This window comes from Pagrus major, chromosome 20 (assembly GCF_040436345.1).
Source record: "Pagrus major chromosome 20, Pma_NU_1.0".
NCBI classification, from domain to species: domain Eukaryota; kingdom Metazoa; phylum Chordata; class Actinopteri; order Spariformes; family Sparidae; genus Pagrus; species Pagrus major.
This window is the reverse complement of record NC_133234.1, coordinates 9,268,477-9,291,203: the sequence shown is the minus strand read 5'-3', so window position 1 is coordinate 9,291,203 and position 22,727 is coordinate 9,268,477. Positions and strand designations below refer to the sequence as shown.

At 42.3% G+C, this 22,727-nt stretch overlaps 1 protein-coding gene across 1 annotated transcript in view; it reads right to left on the bottom strand.

Annotated features, from left to right (window-relative positions):
• The window catches only part of antxr1c (ANTXR cell adhesion molecule 1c), a 41,361-nt gene extending 19,852 nt beyond the window's left edge, over positions 1 to 21,509 (bottom strand). The window contains exons 1-9 of the mRNA XM_073490009.1: positions 20,898 to 21,509; positions 8,469 to 8,540; positions 6,647 to 6,718; positions 6,097 to 6,178; positions 5,943 to 5,973; positions 5,783 to 5,856; positions 5,577 to 5,645; positions 2,312 to 2,392; positions 858 to 918 (exon numbers count right to left, since the gene is read on the bottom strand). Of these exons, the coding sequence (XP_073346110.1) occupies positions 858 to 918; positions 2,312 to 2,392; positions 5,577 to 5,645; positions 5,783 to 5,856; positions 5,943 to 5,973; positions 6,097 to 6,178; positions 6,647 to 6,718; positions 8,469 to 8,540; positions 20,898 to 21,055 (700 nt within the window). The 5' untranslated portion in view covers positions 21,056 to 21,509. The remainder of the gene's footprint in view (positions 1 to 857; positions 919 to 2,311; positions 2,393 to 5,576; positions 5,646 to 5,782; positions 5,857 to 5,942; positions 5,974 to 6,096; positions 6,179 to 6,646; positions 6,719 to 8,468; positions 8,541 to 20,897) is intronic.
• Positions 21,510 to 22,727: the final 1,218 nt, after the last annotated feature.

The following is a 22,727-nucleotide window of genomic DNA, read 5'->3' as shown; positions in this document are numbered from 1 at the left end:
GCTCATTTTCATGTTGAAGACTGCACAGTTACATCTACCCACCTAGTGTGGTCAGAGGAGCTTCTGAATGGCTCGGGCCTCTAATACAGCTTATTTGTCAGAACAATAACATTTAAACTGTGTTGCCAAATAAAAACTGTAGCATTGTTGGACATCAACTTCAATAGTTGCAATGTTGCCTGAAACACAGAGAAAATATCTAATGCTAGAAATGCATTAGGATGAAACTGAGCCTGCAGGACTGAACCAAACAGTACAGCACTCTCTGTAGCAGGAGACCAGCGACTACTATTTAGTTTCGAGTGAAATAGTTTTCCTCTTGAAGGTTGACAGTTATTCACTGCACAATAAAAGAAAAAGCAGATGTGAAGAATAGTAAAACTCCTTCTGCCACTGCCAAAAGTGTTTAATCAACCCCTGCTTTTATCTGTTCATTTGAGCCTTTTAATGTCCATTTAATGTTGCTTTAACTGTCATAATCTTTCTCTTGGCAGGACACTAAAGGCTGTTGTCTACTTTACATTTCAGCTGTAGCCAATCTCGCCACCGCCACTCTCTCACGGTCAATCCTTTTAATAAGACCCTATAATATTATCCCTACTGCAATACTCTGTCCCAGTAGATTTCCTGTTAGTGACCTGGATGCCCATATATGGGCGTTTTTCAGTCTGGGATTGTCATTACTGAAGTGAGAGAAGGGGAGACAGGGCACTGAGTTAATGAAATTACACAGATGAAGAAATGATGGGAGGCTGGCACCGGTGTGGATGACTCAGGAGAGACCTAATTCAGTTAGTGTTTGCGTGTATGTGTGTGTGTATGTGTGTGTGTGTGTGTGTGTGGTTTTAGCTCCCCACCTCCTGCACACACACTGGACGGTTCAGCTGCTAAAATCTCAATGCAGGATTTCTTGATGATCTGGAAGGGAAACGAGAAGAAAGACAGCATTTATTTTATCTGCTTTTTTATTAATGCTGGCAGGTTTGTCAAATTCTACAGTTATAAATAACGCAAGTCGAGAGTTTAATAAAAATGCTTTTCGGGGCTTTCTATGAATTAAGTCATTTCCTTAATCATACTGTATCATTGTCTCACTTTTGAAAACTTTCCTCTTCTTGGAAAGCTTATTTGGAACACTATGGTCACATCAGTAAAGTATACTTCATCAGAACTGCTTGTCAGGTGGTCAGATGGCTTAGGAAACCCCCTCCCCCGACATATTTTTGACGTCAGTACTGTAACTTTCCGAAACCGACAATCCTAGATTGACACGTACTTCTCTCAAGTTACTTTTCATACGAATAACTGAGAGCAACACTATGAATATTGTCCAGGAGAGTTTTAAAATGTGCAAAGTTACAGACATAGTTGAGTGATTACTGCGTCCTGCCTCTTTGTGACAGTCGTCTTCTAGCTAAGTACACAAACGCACCAGTATGGTCAGACAGCACGACTAATGAACTAGTTCTTTTCAAGCGTGACTTCACCCTTATTCTCACCACCTGAACGTTTGCTAAAGTTAGCTGCTGTGTCCTTATTATTGTATTTGGGGACTTTTACACTGCAACAATGCCGGCCAAAGTCCACATAGAAAAAGCCTTTTTTTTCCTGTGATGTTTAAAGTGAAAACATACTGTTTGAAATAACAAACATGTATGATACCTAAGTTCTTTGCAGACAGTGTTTCAAGCAACTCATGGGGCTTAGCCTTAAATAGCTAGCTATAGTTTCTAAAATCTGTCTGTGACAGTTGCTATTTCAGCCAGTAAGATTGACAGTCGCCAACCAGAAATGAGACGCTGGCTTTTGTCTATCTCTGGATTATATAGCAGGAAACCACTTCACTGTGACAAACAGACAAAAAGGGAAACTGTTGAAATTATTAGTTTCTCTCAGGAGAAACACAAGTAGGACTGGGGTGACCCTGCCTGTACTGTCCTCTCTATTTATGTGTTTCATAAGCCCAGGCCACACAAAGACTTGTTGTACTGAGATAGCGGGCTATAATTAAGCAAAACTTCTGAACTTGTGCATTGTGAGAACCAATTAAGTAACTGGATTGATAGGCTGATGACAAACAAGGCTGGAAGTAACTTTTTAAATACACTCTTATTACAGTCACTGAGTGAGCTTTCTGTGTATTCATAGTTTGTTTTTCAAAGTCAGTTCCGACACTCGAGGGAGTAATAAAAGGTGATTGTACTAACACAAGACAGATTGAAGATAAATACATGAATGTGGACGTTTGCACGACCTGTTTCTGAGCCTGAGCAACAGGAATGCATCCCTGCGCAGAGAAGAGTTTATTTACCGAATCAATGACTCCCCGGAGGGCATGGAAGCCGCCCAGCACAGGAAACACATGCTCGATGGTGTCTGCAATGGTGGCCAGCTAGAAAAGGGGAGAGAGGTGGAGACAGAGGTGTGGAGGGAGGAGAATGGGGAGACGAATACATTTATTGAATATGTACATTGAAAAATTGAATCAACATATTGTTTTTTCTGTAACTGTGGTTGAGGAGACACCTCTGACCTTCAGAGGTGGTCGACACTGAGTGGTTGATATTTGATATTTTAGAACAAGACCAAATTAAACTCAAATGTACTGATGTGAAGATCAACCTCCCCTCAGGTCTCATATATGGACCACATCACTGTTATGCTAATGCCAGCATACAGGCCTAAGGTCAAAGTCACCAGACCGGTTCAGAAGCAGGTACGGGTGTGGCCAGAGGGTGCCTCCTCAGCACTCCAGGACTGCTTTGACACCACAGACTGGGACATGTTCAAGCAGGCAGCCACCTACAACCACCACATCAACATACAGGAGTACTCAGACACTGTTACTGCCTACATCAGCAAATGCATTGATGATGTCACGGACACCAAGACCATCACAGTACGGGCCAATCAGAAACCATGGCTGACGGGGGAAGTCCATCGGTTACTGAAAGCCCGGAACGCTGCTTTCAGAGCAGGTGATGAGGCTGGTCTGAGATCAGCAAGAGCCAACCTGTCCCGTGGCATCAGACTTGCAAAGAGGCAGTACAGCAACAGGATAACCCACCACTTCACCGACAGCAGAGACACAAGGAGCCTGTGGCAGGGGTTACAGACCATCACAGACTACAAACCTCGACCACAGACCTGTGACAACAACATCACTCTGCTGAACGATCTGAACCACTTCTTTGGACGGTTTGAAGCCGACAACACCACACCTGCACAGAAGACAACACCCCCTCCAGATGACCAGGTGCTGTCCCTGACTCCAGCCAGCGTGAGGAGATCCCTCTCCAGGATCAACGCTCGCAAAGCTGCAGGACCGGACAACATTCCTGGTCGTGTGCTGAAGGACTGTGCAGAGGAGCTCACAGATGTCCTCACAGACATCTTCAACACCTCCCTGAGCCAAGCTGTTGTCCCCACCTGCTTCAAGAACACCACCATCATCCCGGTCCCAAAGAAGACCTCCCCATCGTGCTTCAACGACTACCGCCCCGTGGCACTGACCCCCATCATCATGAAGTGCTTCGAGCGGTTAGTCATGCAGCACATCAAATCCATCCTACCTCCCTCCCTGGACCCGTACCAGTTTGCATATCGGGCCAACCGGTCCACTGATGATGCAATCTCCACCGCCCTCCACTCAGCTCTCACCCACCTGGATTCTAAGGACTCATATGTGAGGATGTTGTTCTTGGATTTCAGTTCAGCTTTTAACACAATCATCCCCCAGCAGCTGATACAGAAACTGGACTGTTTAGGACTAAACACCTCACTCCGTAACTGGTTGCTGGACTTCCTGACAGGAAGACCACAGGCAGTCCGGGTCGGCAGCAGCGCATCCAGCACCATCGTGCTGAACACAGGGGCTCCCCAAGGATGCGTGCTCAGCCCCTTACTGTTCACCCTGCTGACCCATGACTGCACACCAACACACAACACCAACCTCTTCGTCAAGTTTGCGGATGACACGACTGTGGTGGGGCTCATCAACAACAACAATGAGTCAAACTACAGGGATGAGGTGAGCCAACTGGCCAAGTGGTGCAGAGACAACAATCTCTCTCTGAACGTGGAGAAGACAAAGGAGATTGTTGTCGACTTCCGGAGAGCCTCCACCCAGCACCCTCCACTGACTATCAATGGAGCTGCTGTGGAGAGAGTGAGCAGCACCAGGTTCCTGGGTGTGCACCTCTCTGAGGACCTCTCCTGGAGCAGGAACACCGCATCACTGGCCAGGAAAGCTCAGCAGCGCCTCTACTTCCTCCGCAGACTGAGAAGAGCCAGAGCACCAGTCCACATCATGACAACCTTCTACCGTGGAACCACCGAGAGCATCCTGACCAGCTGCATCACTGTGTGGTACGGCAGCTGCACTGCATCCTGCAAGAAGACCCTGCAGCGCATAGTAAGAGCAGCTGAGAGGATCATCGGTGCCTCCCTCCCCTCCCTCCAGGACACTTACAGCACACGTCTGGCCCGCAAAGCACTCAGCACTGCGGGCGACCCCACCCACCCCAACCACCAACTCTTCAGTCTCCTGCCTTCCGGGAGGAGGATGAGGAGCCTCCGAGCGAGAACCAGCAGACTGAGAGACAGTTTCATTCATCAGGCCATCAGGATGCTGAACTCCCTCCCAGCGCTGCCCCCCCTTCCTTCTCCTTCTCCGCCCGCTGCCCCCACTAACTATGGACATTGTTGACCCCCCCCCCCCCCCCCCATGGCACCAGCCACTTTTACAACTCAAAAACACTTTAAAATCTATTTGCACTGTGTAAGAATGTTTACAATTTCATTGTCATAGACCAGTTTACACCATTTTATACTGTCATATTTATATCAAACTGCCATATTTATATCTATATTTATATCCAATCCCAATACTGACATACCTATTCCACACTATTTATATCTCCGGACTTTATATTCCCGAATGTCTCTTAGCTGTACATATTTTATTTTTATTTTTATTTTTAGATCTATATTTCTATTTTATTTTATATTCTTATATTTCTTATTTCTGTCTGGACAGAGGGAAACACAATTTCAATTCTCTGTATGTCTTGTACATATTGCAGTTTTGACAATAAAGTCGACTTTGAACTTTGAACTTTGATATATCTTTCCCATTAAATACAGGAACTTCAATCATCCCCGTCATCATCATGTTGAAGCTAATTGTTGCGTATTATTCAGACATTTTCTCCAGTCCAGCCTCGTGTGTTGGCATCTGCAGAGGCCAAAGAGGCAGCTCTGGGTTAAAAATCACTTGGATCTGCTTTCAGGAAATTTTAAATTATGGGTTAGCCAAATTGCGAAGGGGCCACTGAATACACACCACACAACATGGAGGTAACAGCATTTTGGATGCTTCCACGACTCTGGATTCCTGAGCACATGTGGTATACAGTACATGCATGGAAAACTGTAACTGGCCTGTAGATTTAAAAGATCATTACAAGGATGTTTAGGGAATTGTTTTTATTTCAAACCAGATGTATAACATGTATGGAACATAAGTGTGAACCAGCCAACCATACCATCGTTTATTGCACTGGCATGGGCCTTACCTGTGTCTCATTGAAGTCTTTGACACCAACACAGTACACAATCGCTCCAAGAGACCGGGCTCTCTCTGCCTGTTGGAAAAAATGAGGGAATACATCTGTTACTTCCAGAAAACTGGCACTCCAAGCAACACTGAGGGTATTTCTGCGTCTGTTAACGCTAAAACTGCAGCAGTTTAGGAAATCGGGCCTCAGTTTGAAGTCGCTACCTCTTGCTGTGCCGTGATGAGCTGGTGCTCTTGCAGCTCTCCGTCTGTCAGTGCAATAATCACGCTGGCCGTGCCTGGAAGAAACATACAGGCTGTAACCTTCATCATGATTCGTAACTTAGAAGTAGGTTTTCATATGAATGGGTTATTTGATTCTTACCAAAGTTCTCCTGGTGTATCTGCTCGTTTGCCTTCAAATCAGAAGACAATTTCATGGTCAGATTATTGGAAAAGGTTTCACATTTAAGTTTAATTTTGATTGTTTAATTCTTAGTGTCAAATAACATGAAAAAAGCCTCACAACAAAGGCTTACCCGCTGCAATCCAAGGTGCATGAATGTGTCTCCACCAGGAATCTCTCTTTTCAAAGCGTTGAGTCCCTTTCTGATGTCCACTCTGCAGAGAAGAAAGACAGCTGAGTTGGTTCTGATAAATCTAAACTGCAGTCTCTGCCTTTGTTTTTCTCTCTTCTCTACACAATTAGCACCATGTTCTCTGTATAGTGTGTGGTCTATTATGTCTCAATCGCTAACAGACATTTCCACCTGATGCTGTTTATTGCATTCACTGGAGCACTAGTACAAACTGAAGACATCTCTGTGGGAACTTCACTTCTCATACACAAACCTCTCTGACACAAAACAACACTTGAGTTTTAGGCAACAACAGAGAGCATCTGCTTTCAATCTGGTTGCAATAGTTTGAGTTTACTTTATGACTGACTGTTTGTCTTGTGTAAGAGCATTCCATGCTAGAATAACATTTATTTAAAACATAAAGTCGGCTTCAGTCGTACCCAATTCAGTCAGTTGTACCTAATTAATTACTCGAACCAACAGAGTTGATCAGCCCTGATTTATTTACCTGTTTTCCGTCAGTTTCATGATGGTGGATGCTCTGGAGGAGAATGTTATGAAGGACATCCTCAGCATGGGGCTGGAACAGAAAAAAAAACCTTTAATGTGCAGCACTAAAATCCCCACAGATTAAGCAATTACTGATGATACGTGCCAAAGACTGACGGAAACTGCCAAAGACAAGATTCCACAGAATTTGGCTGCTGCGTTGTTGGTGATTTCCCACCTTGCAAAACATAGAAGTAACACCAACATTTCCACATCATCTGAGATTAATCAAAACACTGTGTCATTACTGTGTTATAGCAGTACTGCAACATATTGTTTTGCTCAGAATCATAAAATAACTGGCAGTAACCTATCATGAGCTTTAGTTTTCATGCCAGAGTTAAAATGAGTTGGACTCTTTTTATTTAAACAATAGTGGATTAAAATTACTTCCTTTCCTTTGAGCTCACTCCAACAGGTTGTGTATGTATCCGTTGGGATTGCAGCCCAACTCACCAAGACACCAAGTGACACCGTGCATGTTTTTGTGCCAGTGTGCGTGACAATGACTTCAAAGTTGATACTCAGACTTCGTCACTGAATCCTCAGATGTGGACACGTTTGTATATTTTTGTTTATTGTGGATAAATTACATTTAGTAAGGAATTACATGCATGTAAACAAACATGCAGCTATCTGAAGTTAAAACTGTGTTGTGTTGTTTGTGAGAGAAAGTAAGTTCATGCAGATTTGCGCTGAAATGTCTTTGTTATGGCTGAATCACAGCGCTGCAGGTGTTGTTGTGGCCTTCATGCAGTACGGACAAAACAAAACCACCCACGAGCTGGAGGCCATTTGTTGAAATTACACATTTTACAATGCATTCTTGCTGCTCTAGAGCTGCATTGTATTAGTGGTAGTGTAGTTCATTGTTTTGTCACGAGAGGATGCAAGTACTTCAGTCATATCTACAATATCTTCATTTGCTTCATTACAAGAGAGCCCAAACTTTTTCTCTAAGGGGGGAAAAACTAGAAACTTAATGGTAGGCCACGAGCCAAAAGCAAACACCTATTGTGTTGTATTGCTAAGGTCCAAAATGGTACTAGGATACAAAGTTCCCTTAACTGACTTCCTGTGCAAAGTGTCACTCTGCCTGAAATGTTCAGATTATAAAAAATAATGAATAATCAGGGGTTTTGCATATTTAAAGAGTATTTCATATATGTACATATTCGTGTATGGTGATACAAAACACTACTGTTTTTCTAACCAAGACTGAAAACTTTATAAAAGGAAGTCAACAGTCAAACTTACTATAAAATGTGTTTTGAGTTACATTTGGGTAAAAAGATCTGAGTTGAGACACTTAAAGCTGCAGTGTTATTACAGTGTTTTTTTTTTCTAAGTATCCATCACTCTTTGCCGTCCTCTCATTCTAAAAAGACTGTAAAACACAGGCTGCTCATACACATAGAGACCTTCCAGCCTGTAGTCCCTGCTGGTAACCCCACTGAAACCAGACGTCAGCTCAGCTACTGCAGAGATGGAGCGAAACATCAGCCTGGATGCTGAGTGACTTAGCATATGGCGAGTTGTAGCTGTAGGGACAGATTTTATTTTACTTCACCGGGGTGACTGCTGTGTAAAGTGTGTGTTTCTCTTTAGTGATCTACATCTCAGGGCTCCAGGAAGTCGAGCACAGAGGCAACAAGGCTGTTGAGAGACCTACAGTCCGGTTGTGAAACTTCTCAAATGTTACAGTACACTGTCCAACTATGTAGTTCTACGTTTTTCCAACATATTTGATGGGTTAAATGTGTTAACATGAAGTGTCTTACCTTTTGAATTTCTCAGCTAAATTCTCCACAAAGTAGTAGATTTCATCCCAGTGATTCTTCACGCTGCCAGACCTAAGACAGGGGAATAAGACATTAGACATTTCTTATGTCTAAGAAATTTAATCTTATTGTAATTACAGATATACCACCATTGCTGAAATGATTTGAATCATGTTATGAGTCGTGTACAACAGTCATGAATGCACATAGAAAGTAAAAGTACATAACAATAAGAGCAGGAATAAGCAAGAATTATCCCAGAGTAGCTTTGCGCTTTTCATGATACCGTTAGTGTAAAAGCAGCATAGGTAACCTTAATGCATGGCTGTTATTAGCATGGCTGGAAGGAGCTTGAATGACAGAAGGAGTTGTAAAATATAATTCCTGTGTATTTGTGAATTACAAAAGATTTGTTCAGCAAGAACAAAATACCAAGGCTCAAGCTATCTATCAGACACACATTAACCTCCATATGGTAGAGCAGTCAAACAAGAAAAGTACAGCTTTGTTGGCCAAAAACAACAGGGGGTAAAATCGTTAGCTCCACAACAGTAAGAACATGCTGTTTGCATCCTGGGTCAAACACAAATGTTTTACTTGTTACTGTAACTTCACTACCCATCAAAATTATCTGTGACAAAATGTGTCGATTTTTTATTTGGAATATTGCTTTACAGTAATTCCATATTCGCTATCAATTGCTAGCTTGCTATTTAGCCATCTAGCTAGCAACAGAGCTAGTACATCCTTTATCTGTTACTTAACCTAAATTTCATAAAAAACTTGGACCATCCTGTTAATGTATCACAAACGTTATTACAGTAACAACTTTGATCAATCAGCCTGCGCTACACTGGGACCAATAAGTGTACTGTTGAGATAAAAGAGGCTGGCACAGTCTGGTGTGTAATTTAGCACCCCTCATGTCCTGAATGAGCCCCTGAAGGCTAAGGAAACAGGTCCTGGTCTCCCCAGGGACCCCTAAAACTGGACAATTATTAAAAACTCCCTATGGAGTAACCTTCATTTCCTTTGGGCAGACTTTGTGTGTGAGTGAGCGTCTGTGTCTGTTTGTGGCAATTTAATTAAGTGTGAGCATTAAGGGAGAGGACTTCCGCCATGATGTGACCCAGTCAGCAGGTCATCCGTTAGCTAGCGAGGGAGCCAGAGAGATGACACATGGGAAATGAGCTAATTGACTCTGGTAAAACTGGAGAACTGTTTAGAGGATGAAGCTTACTTAGAATAAAGTGCAAGGCTGCCTGAATGTTATTCTAGGTACTGACTCACTGATGTAACGGCATTAGACACTGGAACTGGCCAGCATTGATGTGTTGTATGGGGCAGGAGGTCAACACCATTTTTTATCTACATGGATTAGTGGGATTTCAATTTCTTGAACCGTTTCCATTTACTTGCAGTCAGCTAAGAAGTATTTCTATAAAATCCAAAAATATTTTGAGAGCTACAACTTTATTGTTGACCGCAAGAAAGCACAATATTGAGTGTCATTAAACAGGATATCATTTTAAAAGTCAGCATTTCACTTAGGAGTTGAACTCTGTGTCTAACAATAGGCCTGGAAATTGTCAGTTTGTATCAGTGTGTATAGCAGTTAATGGGAACCAGACTAAACACTGACTGTTATCCTAGCTTACCTTTTAGTTGTGATAGCAACCAGCATGCTCAGAAAGCTGTTTGAGAGTCATGTCTAGCCATAATAAACAGAATGAATTATTTCTTGCTTGTAGGCTTTGTATACTTTGGTCAAAAAACATTAAGAAAAGCATGAAAACATTTGTTCTGTAATTGAGATTAGTATCAACAAAGTTTAAATATCTTTGGATATTTGAAGATACAGGAACCAACAGAGCCTGAGTCTTGGGAGTTGCTTGGAAAAAAGGACCAGCTACAAGACCAAAGCTTGAAATGGAAATGAATTGTGACTAATGTTATTTGCCTGCCAGTATCTCTGAGGTTATACCCTACAGTGTTTTTGTGTTATTGCTTGGAAGCAGAGGGGTATTTTTTGACCAGGCTGGGGGGATAGACACAGCCAGGGACTACCAGGGACTTTTCCATCATGTATCAGACATTTAAGGCTCTTTATCCTGCCAAACATGACTCTAAATGCTTTGTTTGGTAGACTGGATAATGTATGAAGAATATTGTTTTTATGTGTTCTTCTAATCCCACTAATTTCACTTTAAAGAGGCGTCAAGGAAGCTTCATTTACTTTTAATCAGTGATTACTTTTGCAGATGCTGAATTGTTGTGCCTTTTGAATAATTTCAAGGAGAAATCAGCACAAGCAACAGTAGCCGTCATAGTCGAACTGGGAGCCAGCTCATCAACTTCATCAACTTCAAATCCAAGGAAAACAAACAGATTGATTGCTCAGACGAAGGCAAGCTGCTAAGAAAGAAAGCAACTTTAAGACTCTTGAAGAGTGAACAAAGCATTGCACAAAGCTAGAAGTTCATGCTTGGGTTCCCTTAGGTTACCCATGCTGGTTATATCTATCCCAAGTACAAGTACACATACGTCTTGCAGACATTGGCACCAGTTACTTTGGAAAGACATGGTATGGGGAGTGTACGTAGAATTCGGGACTGTCATGAACTAATCAGCAAAAACAGTATAACATTAGCTAGCTAGCTAGTTAGCTACTGAGATATCAGCAAATAAGTAGCAATTGTCATTTGCTTCTTCAAAAGAAAAGGACCATAATACATCGAACTGACAGAGAGCTCTCATAACCTTCGGTTTGAAGCGTGCATCTGAAAAAAAAGAGAAAAAAAAGAAAAGAAAAAATATGGCCATGGTAGCCCTACTGCTCCATCCCAACAAGAATTGGGACAACCCCCCCAGACGTGAATGCCCAAACGGAGGGGTAGGCCTCAGGGGTGTATTGGGATTGGGCCCAATACTTTGCAACTTCTGCCAAAGCTAGAAGTTCAGGTTTGGGTTCCCTTGGGCCACCCATGCTGGTAATATGTAGACCCTAGACTCCAAATACAACAAAAGCATCCACAATAACATATACATGTTATGTAAGTTTCAGTGCTTGTGACTCGTCTAGTCTGAGCAGATACAAATGCTGGTCAACAAAACATCCAACGTAAGCATTTTCTCAGCGTTGATGTTGATCTAATGACATGACTTGTCCTCCCACATCAAGGCTTTAAATTCCTGTGAAGCTGACTGAGCAAAGAAAGAGGACAAGACCTTAGAAGGTAAACCAAACCCTCCCAAAATATAAAAAACTTGAGGTGGTGGAGGAGAGGTGTTTAGCTTGGATGTTCAACAAAATGTGCAGCGCAAACAGAAATAGTCAGACAAGGATCACACACACACACACACACACGCACGCACACACGCACACGCACACACACACACACACACACACACACACACACACACACACACACACACACAGACGGCCTCTGACCTAAAGGAAGGGCAGCAGCCAATTTCTTTTGTAACTTGTTCCATTACAGCAACGTAGGGGAAAGAATATAAAGTCTGCTGAGACTTCTCTGCAGCTAATAGTCTTGTAGAGGTGCAGTGGATCATTTTTGAGTATTTATTTAACATCAGGGTGAATCTGAGGACTCCCACCTTTGGTTTTCAAATGGTTATCTTTATTTCTGAACCACAATGGCTCTTGTTTGCCTTGGAACACTTCAATTGTCTGAGGTAGCTGCAATCGTGGGACCGAGGCCTAGCTTGCAGTTTCACTCACCTGTCCAAACAGCATTGGGAGAGGAAGTGGGCCATTTCATTCTATGATTCTTGATGAAACCATTCTATGCGGTGCCTTTTCCCCCTCAATCCTTTGATCTAATTTTAATGGCCTGGGTTCAGCGGTTTGGGATTTGGACACGTAAGAAAAATAAAGGATTGGAGAGTGAGGAGCGTTACAATTTGCCGACAAAGTGTTAAAGCCCAACAGCAGTTTGAAGTTATGTCATAGCAAATCGTCAAAGCCGAGTGACAGTGTTTTTCTCGATTGGATGGATTCGCTGAGCAAGATGGAGAGCATGTGTCTGGCTGTACGCCATTTGAGTGCTGAGAGAAAAAGAAACAAAAGAAAAGGAAGGAAAGGAAAGAGCTAGGGAAAGATGAGGAGCCTTATCGATGAGATTACAAGATAATGTGAAAAATCTGTTGGCTCTGTTGCACACTTGACTGCCAGAGGAAATAAGTGATGATTCAAAGTAAACTCCAACTGGAAGGCCAAGAGCTTCAGCCAGCACAGCTGGCAACTGTGTCAAAACAGCCTGAAGCACCACCACCAGCAGATAACATAAGCAAGGAGTAAAAAAATCACTGACTAGTTAACATATTTATGTTTGTTTTTAAATATTTTTACAGGAACAATTCATTAGTGATAATACTTCAGTGTTGCCAAAAGGCCAGTTTTCATCTTTTTACCCAATTTTGAATTAATTTGATTTTGAAGAAAAAGCACAAAACAATTGCAGAAGTCAGGAGGGAAGAGTAAGTGCAGGAACACGCAAGTATATGAACGCAGGCGCTTCAAGCTATAATCTCAGATGTTGTTTTGTACATGAGTGTCACCTGAAAATTGTGATGCTATGCAAGTGTGAGTGTTGAAGCCTGTGGTCACTTTAGCATGAAACAAGAGAAAGCTGACCCCTTATGTTTGAGTCCATATGCATCGCCTCTTCTCCCCTCTTCTAGTCCTTCTTTTTTTTCCTGTGCTATAGCAGTATACATGGATACATACATCTACTACTGTGGTCATGTTCACCAGGAGCACATTTCTGGCTTTGTGGTGTTATCAAAGCAGACAATTACTGAATAACAAAGTGATTAAAAGGACAAAGGTTGTACAGTAATCTGACAATAAATCAGGAAGATGACCAACAAAGCATGCAGTGATTAGGCTTCTGATTGGGATGATATCACACCCTCTTATCATCGATCTGGTTAATCTGTCCTTAGCATTTCTTTGAGTTATGAAGGTCTAAGTTGGGGAGATGCTACATCATTAAGGAGTTTGTATATTAATCAAGTATGATGGGAATTGAATAAAATTCTCCTTAGAGTATGTTAAAATAAGGCAATAATTTATAGACTTACAGTAATGCTAGATGGTGAAAACCGTTTACTGATTATTAGGATCATAAGGCTTACAGAGGGAGTACATTCGAGGTTGAGTTTGTTTGCTTAACTGTCTGCTCTTCAGCTGTGATGTTGCCACTGGCTCAGTCAACTTCAACCCCACCCAGGCACCTACAGCCTCTTGTCCAAATGAGCATCTTCACGGCTCTTGTAACAAACAAACATGCTAAACCAAAACCCAGCTTACATTCACCTCTAAATCCAGTTGTTCTCGTGTATACAAAGTTGAGATATGTAGTTTCCTCTGCTGCTACTGTAGTACTTCTAACATTCAGTGTAGTGATCTACTGTTTCCAAACAGCTTTGGGCACAAAGGGAAGCCATACGCGTCATTACTGTTCAGCGATGCCCAACAGACCGTGTCAAGAGGAGACAGGAATTTGATAGATGTCCCCCAAGGGTCCGAGAAGACCTGAAGAATAAAAACATCTTCAATCTTTCTTAATAATGCATTTTTCTGCTGGCTGGGTGAGATTTCAATGGCTGGATCTGCAGAAAATGACTCAGATGGTGTGTTTGTGTTCGAAAGACTGTGTGTGAATGTGTGTGTGTGTTGAGGAAAGCACAAAGAAAAACAGAAAAACAGCGAGACAGAGACAGAACAAGAAAAACAGAGGACAGAGAAATAGCAATAACAGAACAAAGAGGCGGGACACTACGAGTATAGACCACATTATGGAAATGCATAAAGCAATGAAGCAGAGCAGTCTTTGCAGGACCGTAACAGTGCGTTTAAAGTAATATGTACTTTGCATTTATGCTGACAACGTTAAAACACAGTTTGACCAATGACCAACCGTATAAAATATGATAGCCTCGCATTCTCCACAGTGCTGTGTCAGCTGCATGCATCACCACTCTGGTATGGAGAAATGCTTTGTTAAAAGAGATTATATAAACAAGTCTGCCACTTTAAAGCTTTAGTCAATATTCTTCATATTAACAATATGTCAAACTGTGTGTAATGTCAAAAATGTTTCTCATACTGACAAAGACACAGCTCTATGAAAGTGTTACAGCAACTTTCAGCTAATTGTTTTGGCTTTACTGCTCACAAATTTACTGTGCGGTTGAGTGTCATTGTACACAGTAACAGGCAGCTGTTTTCAGCAAAAATCAAGCTCACTGTAAGCTACTGGTCCACGACCAAAAGGCAGTTAGACACAGTTAGTGATAAGCTGGTGAAAATAACGGCATATTTAGTATCTTAACAGATGTTAGGAGTTGGTATAAACCTAAACGAAACTGACAGGACACAGAATTCTGGACTTCCATGCTGGTTGGACGGGTGTAAATGAGAAGCTGTTTGCTAACAATGATTCATATCAACTTGTCAAAGGGGATAGGTCAGTAATATATAACTAGTGTGTTTACAGCTTGTTCTGCTGCACCCAAAAGAAAAGGTGCTCAAGGGGCCCTCAAAGGACAAAACTGTTTGATGTTTCCAAAAAAGCTAACTGTGCTTAGGGCCCTAAAGCGGCCATTTTGAACGTCAGGGAATTGATGACTGTCTGCAATCCTGTAACTACAGCATAGGATATTACAGCTGAAGCATGTTTGATATAAACCATCTTTATTTTCTCAAGCGTGCCCACTCTCAACTACCCAGCAAGCACTTTTCTCCCAGAGGGCGATGGCATGACAGCATGTGGGAAAAAGCCCCATCGGTCTGAGGGCTTAGCGGCTCTCAGCTTCGTTCTCACGGTTCAAAGTGTCGAAAAAGGAACAAAAAAAATTCCCAATTCCACTAAGGAGGCTGTCTGCAATTCCAGCTGGGCCTACCCACACCACCCCAGCCTGCAGCCAATGGTGGGGCTCCAATTTAACTGACTGGGCACAAGGATTTGTTTGTTTAAAACCACTAACCTACTTTTACAGCCATTGCAGAAGTCAGAGTCTTTACTGCGTGATTGCTGAGCTAATGCTGCACGTCTGTTCCAAAACCGGGAGGAATTGTTCGGAAAAAAACGAGCTAGTGGAAAGGCATTTGAAAAGTGTGTCAAATGAGACAGATTTTTCATTATCTGATCATTTAAAATGTACTTTCTACTGTTCTTTCAGTCAGCCATGTATCATTAATTTCCAGGAGGTTTCAAGTTAAAGTACCATTCATCCTCTTTAAAACCTCTTGTCTTGTTTTTGTCCCTGAGGGACTGAAGACAGCATGATATCATTTAACAAGACATTTCTTCCTGCTAAAAGCACCAAAGCAACACACTGCAAAAATCAAAATGACAAAACACAGAGACAGTACCATTCCACAGCTAAGACGTCGTCCACAGCAAGACATCATCAAAAATATTTATGGACTGCAGCTGCAGTTTAGTTTTTCCACTGACTTGCCAGGATTCAGGCTGCGTGATCCAACGCCCAACCCGTGTGCCAACTTGTGACTACATCAACAACAACAAAACCATTTGCAGGCCAGCTTAATGTTCTCAGATTATAAAGACAAGACAGAAACAGCTGTGATTCGGCCAAGGTCTGTCATTTGTGGCAGCACTTAAGTGGTGCGAGAATAGTTTATCTCAACATCTTAAAACAATGACACTGCAGTAGTAAGACAATGATAAGCATGGATTGAAGAGGTAATGGGAGTCTGGGACAAATGGAAAGAGCTTGTGGAAAAGAAGGGTAAAAAAAACAGGCGAACATTGACGCAAAGGGAAAGAGGCAAAGGCAGCTTGTCATGTTTCTGTTTGCATCCTTGTTGATCTCTCATGAAAATTGTAATTAACAAAATACAACTACAAGGTTAATTCTTTTATTTCATCCTCCTCAGCTGATGGTGTTATCCATACATTTTGGCACAGATAGCAAAACTGAAATTATTTTGTGCATGAGTGTCTTATAATTTGTGCCCACTCAGCATAAACAAGACCATTAAATGCAGTCCTGATTTAGAGGTGAACTTAAGCATTTGGTCTATAGGTGAATTCCTTTGTCTCCTATATGAACACGCCCAAACCATTCATCTGGCTCCATGTTCCATATTAAACAGCAAGCTGCAACCCGCCCGCTCTGAGTCAGCAAATATACATCCTTCTATGTACATATGCAGCAGTATAGGGCTTAAAACTAAACACCAAATAATCTCAATGGCTATTGGGTCTTAGAAAGAAAAGCAGTGGGATCCATAAAGCGGCATCCAAAACATGGCTTTATGACCACATATCTACACAACAAATGACATCAGCCTCAGCTCTAGTGTGTTTACTGGTACAAATGTTAGCATGCTAACACACTAAACTAAGATGGCTGACATGGTAAACATTAAACCTGTTATACATCAGCATGCTAGCATTGTCAGTGTGAGCAAGTTAGCTTGCTGCAGATTACAGTAGTGAAGAAATCACTTAATTGTTGTTGCATGTTTGATTGAGGAGCAACTCAGGAGTATGATGTCACATCTTTAACTGCGGGGTGGTGGGGTGTGGCTATAGCCCATATAGCACGTTTTACTCAATGAAATCATCTTTGGTTGGAATTGTTGTTCATGTTTTTTTTTTTTTTTTTCAATCAACACTGTCATATTCATTAGGTTTTATTTGGAGGCCTTTGGTTTTGTGTCTTTTTGCCCATGGCCAACATATGTGTAAGCAGTCTCTCATTTACTCCAGCATCTGTATCCTATTAGTCAATGGTGCCCGAGTATTAAAGTCACAGTTTAACACCAGTCTGCTGCTGGGACTTGAAGGGAGAACCTCTACATTTATTTGTTGCAACCTTTCTGTCCTGTCACTGGTTGTTATTTTGCTACCCCTCACCCCTATGAAACCTACTTGGAATTGTAACAACCCTGCTTGCCTTCAGAATATCATATATACTCCTGCAGGGCATGGGGCAGTTGAGGATAGCAGGTCTCGCTATAGCCCAGATTTTCCAAACCCAGTCCCAGATGTCCAAAACTGGCAACCAGACAACCATTAGCTAGCCTCTCTAACCTTCAGACTGCAGCCACCCATGTGTCTCAGAGAGCACTGTTCTACATGTTCAAGCCATGACGTGACATCATCTGCCCAAGTGTGCAATAAATGCCTTTGGAGTCGACTTTATGAGCCAACGCAGCAGTTATCTTTCCTCATTACTTTGAAACTTACTGCATGACTCCTCTCCACCTAAAACACAGTCCCCAAAGTGTGTTCTTCATTCCTAATGAAACCAAGCCATCCAAATCCTTCTCCTCTTTAGCTGAACACTAGCAACCCTATCTGCAGACATGATGTTGATTAGTGCCAATGTTTTCAGTCATGCTAACAGCTCTTGGGTTGCAATTTCAGGGCTGTCCACCACTTTAGTTGTAGTCTCGCAAAGCTAGACCTATCTTCACAGCGGGAAAGGTGTGGCTACACATATTATCATTCTGCTATATGGGTAAAAAAACAACTACTGGCTTATTTGTATTTATTTGTAATCACAAATGTTTTGTGTGGCGCAAAGCCCAGGATGCAGTGACGGTGCCCCTGCAAAATAGTTGCAGTTAGGTAGTAACTAATAGTTCGGGAGGAACTCGTTTACGTTCATACCATTAGTGCCCAGGTTAATGTCTGTGTTACTTGCCATGTTCAGCATGTAGGATGCTAGCCTGAAGGTTGTTGCAGTTTCTCATATACATGTAGAACACCAAGATTATGGAGGAGGAGAAGAATGGAAATAGTTATATAACAGCAATATGGCAGACTTACCCACAGTCTAACCTACATCTGGTGAGTCAGAGTAGGCCTACTTTGTTTCTGACTGAAATATCTCATCAAACCTAATGACATTCCCATCAGCCTCAGCTGTATTTTGTGTTAATAAGCAAATGTTAGAATGCTAACACTGTAATCTAAGATGGTGAACATGGTAAACATTATACTTGCTAAACATCAGCATGTTAGTTTGTCACTCTGAGTATGTTAGCATGCTTACATTAGCATTTAGCCAAAGTATAGACTCACAGAACAGCCAGTGTGTTAGTTATTCTTCCATTATAAACACAGCTGGTTAAAGTGCGGTTAAGGCTTTACTTTACACCTTGCACCATAATAGGCACACTATCCCCTGCAGGGGTACTAGTCTAAACGTTGGCACCAGGTTAGATTTGTATCAGAATTGTCTGATAGCAGCCAAATTCCTGGTGACTGGGCTGACACCACAGCAGCTACTACTAATAAAAACAGCTACAACCAGAGGAGTAGCTAATAAGTGACATCCTCTGTGGCCACAATATAAACAACCTCAGCCTTGTTTTTCCCTCTGCTAAGTGCTCAGTCTAGTCATTGTGTCACTCACTCTGAGTGAACTTCCTGTCCTACTTTGCATGGCTTAAAAGACTACTCCAAAAGAATGAAAGATTGGCAATAAAATCTTCTGTGTCTCTTGTTATTGCTTTAAAATACAGTGTGTTGAGCACTCTTTAGTGATTTACAAAAGGGTGCTTCCAATAACACAACCATGCAGGGTTGAAGTCTAGGTGAGCAATGCTTGCAGTAGTTGTTTGTGTCTTACGTTGATGATGGAAGGACTGTCACCACTTTAATACCCTTTATCCTCTGCTATTCTACATACTGAAACACACTTCTTCTCACACTCTTTACACCTTCCATATGGATCAACCAGGCCAGGGAGTTCAGACCGTGTCTCATAAAACCAACTCAGGCCTGAGGGATGGGGCTGGGGGGGGCGGGGGTCTCTAATGAGCTTCCTCTTGTTTGAAGTCCACGACCAATGTCTGAACCTTGTTAGTCACCCCTGGAGTGGGCACCAAGGCACGCAGACGTGCTAACAATAGCATCTGCCATTGTGAAAAAAAGAGGTTGTTTCTTTATTTGCAGCATGTGTCAGTGTTTACCGCACAGCGCAAGCCAAATGCAGCCCTCCACATCTGGGGAGCAGTCTCACGCTTTGTGTCCACCTCTACTCTGGAGCAAACGCCAGCAAAAATGTCAAAGGTGCTGTCACCAAGCGCTGAATCCCACCGGGGGCCACGAGTGCTAAAAACGCAAGCCGTTCGGATGAAGCCATCCACCCAGTGGCGTATGAGATTTTTGACAATCATCGTTGATGCTAATCTGCACAAACCTCTCACTTCTCTCTCTCGCACCCTCATTAATGAAAAAAAACAAAACAGGCCTTTTAAGGTGATGCGTGCAACATTTTGTTCTCCAAATTGGGACCACATTTTCCATAAATGTAGTTGCTTCCTGTCCTTTCTTGTTTCCCCTCCCTATTCCTGGCATCGTTCCATCTGTGCAAGATGTAGGATAAGAGCTGATACAGCTATGTGCTTTAAATCCGGGTTCGGGTAGCCACGTCTAAAGATAAAACTAGTGAGAAAAGTAAAGCCACAATAAAGTTTATATTTCAAATTTGCACCAGTGGCTTGAAATGAGGGTGGTTTGTTTTGTTCCACTGATTATTGTCATACTTATGTCTCTACAATGAATGGAACAAGGTCTTAAAATGTCTTTTTGGTGTTTATTGAGTTTGCAAATTGCCAGAACACACAAGTTTGTTGAGTTAAAGGGCATCGAGCGTACAGCAAAGGCTCTAAAAGAAGAATCAGGCGCTCTGGGAAGTTCAGTCCTGCTTTCCTCTGACATTTTATTTTCTCCCCAGCTGAAGTCCAGCGCTAAGATGTCACACAACCACAACATTTTTCCTACGTGGGCGTTCAGAGAGTGGAAATGAAAGAGAGGACGGTGAGCAAGTCACTGAGCAGAGAGCAGGAAAAAAAAGTCCCTTAAGCAAACAAGGCAGGGGAGAAAGAGCACAGCCTCGTTGCATTGCTGTTTTTTTTATGTGAAGAAAAAGGGGGCAGCGGGGTTTTTACTTGCAGAGAGATCGTTCCCGTATCATCCCTCTTTCTGCTTATTCAGCAGACTGTACTCTGCGAGTCAGCCTCCTTTTCCAGCGTCGCCGGGCACGCGCACGAGAACGCGCGCGGCCAGATGCAGCGGTGCCGTTGAGCTAACCTGATTACGTTAGCCAAAAACTTATTGTCCACTTCTGTCAGTCATGTCAGACGCTGAAACTTTCATGTAATTATCGCTAAGTTTGGGAAATAAGCCTCCCTTTCATCCTCAGTTGAATAATGACACAAACCAGTTAAAGACAAACAATAAAACCCTTAACAGTAACACAAAAAGTAGCCTAAACGCAGATGTTAGCTTGTTTTTTGGGGTGTTTTGCTAACTTTTTTTTCACCGGGGAAGCTGCTAGCCTACAGGTTAATGGCTGGGTGAAGTTCCCATTATGTCTGATAAATAACAGTCGTACAGCTGTTTTTCTACTTACTTATCAAGCACAAAATAGAGGTCGAAAGCTCCCTGACAGGAGCTCTCCTCCTCCTCTTCGTCCTGCGGCTCCGGTTCGGCTCTTGCAGATGGAGACGAGAGCAAAAATAATCCGAATAAAACCAGAACAAGACGCATGTTCAACAGAAATCTCGCCATGGTTGTCCCTCGCGAAAAAAAAAATAAAGAGTTTATTCCTTTATGGGTGTAAAGAGGAAAAGAAACCAAGCACAGTGCTTCAGTGTCTTTACATCCCAGTGACAGTGAAGAGGCAGAGATGCAACAAAGACAAAAGAAAAGGATGCAGGCGATGCGCTCACCAGCTCAGCTTACAATCATGGCCACCCGCATCCCGGTCAACAAGCCGGCTGGAGAGATGCTCTCATTAAAAAAAACACAGTTTCGTTTATTTCAGGATCCTCATCCAGTCAGCAGGAACACACAAAAAAAGTTAAAAACAAACTCTCTGCAGAAACAAATCCAAACCCGCGTCAGTGGGATAATTGGATACAATGATGGAGTGGGTGCTTCGCAGGATCAAAACATGCGCAAAAGTTTCCTTTGAGATTCTGGTTGAAGTGTGAAAAAGCCAAATGAAGCTGGCTAATGCAGAGCAGCGTTGGCGCTGGAGGAACTGGGAGCCCGGGGGACAGACTTGGCTGAAATGGACCAGGTTTCATATTTCAAACCGAGGAGGAGAGAGAAAGAGGGAAAATGGGTCAAGATCTCATTTTGCGCCTCCCTCACGTGGCAGACTGGCGCATTTCTGCGGGGAACCGGCGCAGAGCAGGATGGGATGATGGCTGTGAGATGTAGGAGCTGTCAGATCAATGCTGGCATACATCAGTCTGATAACCTTTGACCTAACCAGTGTGTGCGTTTAACCTCTCAGCATTTAGTCCTCATTACTCACTGCATGTTTGTTTGCTTTCTCTGTGCTGCTGCTCCCAGTTAATTACAGCAGCAGGGGCCATGTACAGCTACATCCTCTGTAATTACACCATCATAAACCAGAGGCTGTAGTAAGAGCAGCTAATATATGCTGATTGGCACGTTTACACAGCACAACAGTCTCTACACTTACACATAATGTGTTTTTGTTGTTCTTCAGACCTGTGGAGATGACCCAGATACCGTTAATCAATTAGGAAGTATGTTATGGGGTGAAGTTGGGAGGATGGAGGAGGTAATTGAATAATAAAGATCATGTTTAGAAGTTAAACTTATCTCCAAAGAAACTGACCACCTTAATAAAAGTCTAGCTTCTTTGTTTATTAGGGATTTTAAGTTGGTCTGAAAGAAATTGACATTAATTGTAAAGGTCCCGTCCAATGGTCTTTCTATTCAGCAGAAGAGTGGATGGAGTAAAATCTACAAAAGCACAGCAGCTGATAGCTTTAGCTTTTTGTATAATTGAACTTATTATACTCTTGACCTGAAAAGTGATATTACTTAAAGGGGCACTATGTAGTTCTGGTGAAGAAATTCAAACTCAGAATTTTAACATTTACAACTCAGAAATATTTCTCTTTTCCATAACTGAATAAACAAGCTGTTCTCAGAGGAAAATAAGGTCCCCAGAACACTGTTTGGAGCTAGAAAGGTGGCAGGGTCCGCCAAATTTAAACAAAGTAAAACAGTATGAAATTGCGTTTAAGGTCAGTTTGTTTATTCAGTCGTGAAAACAACGATAATTAGTTTAGTTTGATTAGATGTAAAAAAAAATCAGTCAATGAAGATCCTCCTCTTCTGATTGAAATTTCCTCCCCAAAACTACAGAGACTCCACAGCTGAGCTAACTAGCTAACAGCAGTGAGTTGTAGCTGTAGTA